We start from the raw sequence: 6,147 nt of genomic DNA on the forward strand, positions 1-6,147 counted from the left end.
CCTCAAATGATCCTCCCACCTCAGTGTCCCAAAGTGCTGCAATTACAGGTGTGAGCTACCGTGCCTGGCCTTCATAGTCCATTTTTGTCCATACATTCACCCTTAAAAGGTTATCTTATACAACAGCAAAACACTTTAACCTTGAAAAAGTGGATCAAATTCATTGTACTACATATTAACTTATAAAAATGAGTATAACAATTCCAGTTTTCACAGAGCTCCAAAGTAACAGGAAACTCCCTTTCCTCCTCCAGTTATGATACCCTTGTGTGGACCCCCCTCAAGTAGTTACCTTTTCAAGTTCATCCAGCTTTTGGCGACTTTGCTAAAGGCCTCTGAACCAGGGGCTGTCATAGCTTCAAAGTCTACTAACTGAAAAAGAAAGACATTTAGGAACGTTACTAAACATGGAGGACACAGGCTCGGCTGGAGATCGGTGTAACTTGTGTACCTTAAAATAAAAATCTGTCAATTGGGACTTAACACACAACCAAGCATGTCTCCCTTCCCCTCCAACGTACCTTCCCTTTGGGAATTTTTCCTGCTACTTCTTTTCCACTTGCCATCAGCGCTCCCACGATGACCGAGTAAGCGATTACACTATTTAAATAAAGAACAGTGGTCAATCCATCCTGAACGGTCTATACTTACCATGGTAAATTTCACCATGGACTTCCCATCATGAAAGATAAAATTTATTCAAAATTTCTTTCGAATAAAACACTAAATGTTTCATTTAACATGAAAATATGTCTATTTATTTAAGAATAGTTTACTATTTACTATTAGAATGTATTTACTGGCCAGGCGAGGTGGCTCACACCTGTAATCCCAGCACTTTGAGAGGCCAAGGCGGGCAGATCACTTGAGGTCAGGAGTTTGACAGCAATATGGTGAAACCCTGTCTCTACTAAAAACACAAACATCAGGCTGGGCATAGTGGCTCATGCCTGTAATCCCAACATTTTGGGAGGCCGAGGCAGGTGGATCACTTGAGGTCAGGAGTTTAAGACTAGCCTGACCAACATGGCAAAACCGCATCTTTAACAAAAATACAAAAAATTATCCAGGAGTGGCAGCAAGCGCCTGTAGTCCCAGCTACTTGGGAGACTGAGGCAGGAGAATCGCTTGAACCTGGTAGGCAGAGGTTACAGTGAGCTGAGATCGTGCCACTGCACTCCAGCAATGCATGTATACAATAAATACAAATACATATGTTAGTCTTACTTTTTAAGCATTAGAAATACTGGCCTTCAAGGAAGAAATGCAGAATACATTCTCACAATGTACTAACGGATAGATGGTTTGGAGCTTTGGGTGTGCGTGTGAACTGCCAGGACTCCGAGGTGGCTGTTAGAGGCCAGGAGATTGTGGGATACCTTTGCCTGCTGGCTCGGAGGCTCGTGGGGCAAGGTCTGCTGCCCTGTCACTCCAGAACGAGTATAGAGCTGTGAATGTGCAGGTCTGGGGTAGGAGGCGTTTGCAAGGTGCTGTGCTTCTGCTCTTGGTGAGGGGAGAGAGGGAGCTGGCTGGTTCTGGGTGGAAGGAGCTGGCAAAAGGCCATGGGACCCGCTATTGTAACCACAGTGTTGTGCTTTTCCCAAAACAAATCGGCTCAAGATAAAGACAGCTCTCGCCCATGAGATAATGCATCCTAGCAGGGGGAAAGGATGGCATGAGCACCTTCAGAGAAAGCTAACAAGTGCCACAGGCGGACACCAAGAAAAGCGAGTCAAGGTGATTCATGGGGTTCTCCAGCAGGGAAGACTTCAGAGGCTAAAGACATGTGCCCTGCATCCTCCAGGCCCCCAGGGCTGAAGATGAAAGCGGCAGAGAAGGCAAGGAGATGTGGCGGATAGCCCATGCGGAGAGCCAAGGGGAGGAGAAAGAGCAGCGGAAGAGAGCGGTGCTGCAGCCAAGGCAAACCGGGGCAGGGCAGGGCTGGCACTGTGCACTGTGCGTGCTGCCAAGCTCGGCTTGAGCCCATAGTTTTCAGAGGGTGCTGGAGAGCCGCAAGGCACAGAGAGGAGCAGGAGCAAAGCTAGCTGCAGCGGGTATAGGGAAGAGAGAAACGGAAGTGTGGGAAGCACAACCAACAGACTATTTAGGACTAAAGAGATGTAGGGATGAGGGAGAGTTGAGGACAATCAGAGCTGCACTTCCAATGTCACACAGGAGCCAGCAGAACTGCTGCAAGGAAAAAGGACAAAGGACAAAGGACAGATGCTGGCTGTTGAGCACGGTGCCTGCAGGTGGGGCCCACAGGCAGTGATGTGTACAGGCCTCACATCACTTATTCAGTGGACACAACTAGCAATATTATGCTGATAAGATAACATTTATGTTTCTATTTCATTTCAATGAGTCTTAAATACTATAACCAAATTTACTATCGCGTTTAGGGGAGTTTTACTTCCTAAAGCATTAATCAAAGATAAAGACATTCAAGTGTATTATTTTTAGCCAAAACATCTTAAGTTCAACTATGTGCCAGCAATGGCAAAAGGCCATTTACATGATTTACTGCACACAGTACTGGGAAAAGGAGAATGAAATGAAAACTCTACAGTCATAGCCCTTGTTTTAATGATACCTAAAAAACTCCTGATATACAAGTAGCAAGAATTTATCAAAAATAATAAAAATAGTACAGAGTGACTGGTGGCCCCAAAGTATAAAACATGAGGATTACAGGTCGCCTGACAGCCCAAAATGGAAAAGGGAGAGGAGGAGGAGGTTCAGTAAGAGGCTGGCAGATACAAAAAATCAAAACACACTGAGCACGGCGCATGGTACACAGTAAACTTCCCATGAACTTGTGTTGAATGGATGAATCCCTATCCTATTAAGCACTGTAAGCACAGTATATTAGAACTGTCTTCTATAATTCTTTTGATGATGTGATAGACTAAGGAAATATTTTTTTGTGTAGATTTTGGAAAAAAAATAGGGAGTTCCTTACCATTTCTTTGTGTACTCTGTACCTACATCCATAACAGGAAGGATAAGCAAAAAAGAACACATTTCTCAATTTAAAATAATTTTAATGACTGGATATTACTTACCTGGATCCTCGAGAGAGTGGCATTAAATTATAAAAGTAATAAACTAAGGATAATATTAAGTTGCAGACAGCATCAGCCTCCTAGAAAAAAAGACACAGGCTCATAAACTTAAATACTAGATTACGAACTAATTTTTCATTAGGTGACAGGACACACAAGAATAATTTACATCAAGAAAAGGATTGTTTTCTTCCTCTCCCATAAGAACCTACTTTTCAAATTCTTGAATATTCTATATCCTTTTGTATCATTTTTTCCAATTTAGTTCAATTTAGAGCAATGTTTTCCCAGCTGTTTCTTAAACTGCAACTCTTTGATAAACATAAAAATCTCAGTCTCCTTTAATGTTATTTGAAATGTCAAAATATATATTGTGACTAAAATTTTAAAAGGCATTTATTAACACCAAATATGTTTCCTCAAACAACATGCATCCTTACCCCAAACGATCTGGATAAGCCCCTTCCCCTACTCTGCATTGAGATTTGGATGATGCTCAATTATGTATATAAACTTAGATGTTTAATTATATGGATGCAGTGATTAAATGTTGGAGAAATAAGGTGACTTTTCAAGGGTAAGGGGCATCCGTCCACCGCAGAACACAGGGAGGGGGCGTGGTGGGGATAGAATGTCCACCATACCCTGCTGCCTGCAACGACGCCACCTCGAGTCCAGGCGGACAACCAAGGGAGGAAGCCACAGACCAGGAAAGGGCCACTAAGTGCAAAGTATACACAACTTCATTGTACTTTCCTTGCCATTAACTCATCAGAATACATCATCCAGTTTACATTCAAAAGCTCATTATAAATATATGGTTATAAGCAACAACCACAATGAAGGAAAGAAAATGGAAGGAAAAGGTGAAGAACAGGTCATTTTCATTATGGACCAACTTTTTTATATCTTGTCAAAGTTCAAACTTATGATAATGTTGTAGCACAGTACTAAATTATGAATTTATTATCCTCCCCATTACTGTAGTTACTAAATACGAGAATTTTTGCCTATAAGAAATAAGAAATATTTTTTAGGTCAATTCAACCCAATTTCAAGCATAAGATGTACAATCTCAATGAAAGGGCAGAGGTTCAAAAAGTTTTAAAAATAATCATGAGAAGAACAGAAAAATGGAAACAAAGAGAAACCTACCCCAAATTCTGATGAAAGAATCAATACTTTTCCTTTTGCTGTCAAATCTTTATAAAGCGCATCTATTTCAGCATGATATAATTGTGTCCTTTCTTCCGTGGTTTGAGTTTCCACAGAAAATAATATATTGCCAACTCTGAAAATACAAAAATAAGTGTCAAAGGCATATATTATAAGTTCAAACAGCCAAACACACAAAGTTTTTTTTAAAAACCAAAGAGCATGCTGATGTGGCACTAAACGTACACAAGAATGTGCCTTACCTTTCTAACTACAGACAAGCAAGGCAGGTGTCATGAGAATGCATTATTTCTTCATAAAACGTGATAGTTGCCTCACCTTTAAGTGATCAGTAACTCATTTGCTCACAGTTAAGTCTAACTACATGTACTTATTACACAAACTTAAGCTAATATGTGGAAAACAATTACACACAGTAAAGAATGCATTTAAATGACCAGTAAATATTTTCTAAGCCACCCCATTAGGATTAAAGGTCACAAGCAAGAACTGTGTGTAGGAAGATAGTTCAGGGATGACAACATGTTTTTGTTTTTTATCAAAACAAAAAAAAAGTGGAGCTTAAGGTCCACTTAGGTTCTATGGAGGATATAAGTTTGATACAACAGGCATTTTTTGTATAACGCCACTAGCAAAGTTTGCATTTAGTCCTTGGAGCCTACAAAGAAAAGCCCAGCTGCTGCCTTGATTGAGGAAGGAAGGAAGAAACTGGGCCACAAATTATTATTATTAGAGATGGGATCTTGCTCTACCATCCAGGCTGGAGAGCGGTGGCATGATCATAGCTCACCGTAGCCTCAAACTCTTGGGCTCAAGTGATCTTCCTGCCTCGGCCTCTTGAGTAGCTGGGACTACTGGTACGCACCTGTAGTTATTTTAAAAAATCCATTGCAGAGGCAGAGTCTCACCATGTCGCCCAGGCTGGTCTCAAACTCCTGGCCTCAAGCAATCTTCCCATCTTGGCCTCCCAGTATGCTGGCATGAGCCACCACTTCTGGCCAAGGGCCACAAATTATTATGAAACCATGATTCAGGTCATAATGTAGCTCATCAGAGGTTCAAAAAAAGAAGCTAATTTGGACAACATAGAAAAAAGCAGGAAAGGTCTCATGGGAGAAGTGGCCTGACCGTGGGTCGGGATGGGAGTGAGAGACCCAGACATCAGAAAGCAGAGGTGAACTGGGGAACAAGCATTCCAGTCGGACTAGCAGGCCAGGTTCCAACAGGGAAATGGTCCAGGTCAAGCAGGAAATGTCTGAGGCCACTTTGTAAGAGGCTGTGAATGCCTGGCAGGGAAGCTGGTTTGGGTAGCCACAGGAAATGGCTGTGTATGGAGAGGGGAGAGATTTGTGGAGCTAGGGGAACGTCCAGTGAGGTGGAGCTTTAGCAACATTGGTGAAGCGCTGCTGAAGCAGGAGACAGGAGATGGGATGCCAGGCAGAGTCGTCTCAAGGGGTCAGGAGGCCCAGAGCAAGGGAGGCAATAAGTGGAGTAAAGCAGGCAATTGAGAAAAGATGTCACATTTCAGGGGGAGAAATTTCATGTACAGTTGACCCTTGAACAACATGGGTTTAAACTGCATGGATCCACTTATACGAGGATTTTCTTCCGCCTCTGCCACCCCCGAGACAGCAAGACCAACTCCTCCTCAGCCTACTCAACGTGAAGATAACGAGGATGAAGACCTTTATGAGGATCCACTTCCACTTAATACATAGTTAAGTTTATTTTCCTTATGATTTTCTTTTTTTTCTTTTTTTGAGACGGAGTCTCACTCTGTCACCAGGCTGGAGTGCAGTGGCATGATCTTGGCTCACTGCAACCTCCCCTTGCAGGTGCAAGCGATTCTCCTGCCTCAGCCTCCTGAGTAGCTGGAATTACAGGTGCGTGCCACCATGCCTGGCTA

General features: G+C 42.5%; 1 protein-coding gene across 1 annotated transcript in view; it reads right to left on the minus strand.

Moving 5' to 3' along the window:
- The window catches only part of TTC13 (tetratricopeptide repeat domain 13), a 57,764-nt gene that overhangs the window by 4,192 nt on the left and 47,425 nt on the right, over positions 1-6,147 (minus strand). The window contains exons 19-22 of the mRNA XM_011965476.1: positions 4,221-4,356; positions 3,066-3,145; positions 522-600; positions 293-372 (exon numbers count right to left, since the gene is read on the minus strand). Coding sequence (XP_011820866.1) covers positions 293-372; positions 522-600; positions 3,066-3,145; positions 4,221-4,356 — 375 coding nt within the window. The remainder of the gene's footprint in view (positions 1-292; positions 373-521; positions 601-3,065; positions 3,146-4,220; positions 4,357-6,147) is intronic.

The sequence above is a fragment of the Mandrillus leucophaeus genome, unplaced genomic scaffold (assembly GCF_000951045.1).
Source record: "Mandrillus leucophaeus isolate KB7577 unplaced genomic scaffold, Mleu.le_1.0 Scaffold728, whole genome shotgun sequence".
Taxonomy (NCBI): Eukaryota; Metazoa; Chordata; class Mammalia; order Primates; family Cercopithecidae; genus Mandrillus; species Mandrillus leucophaeus.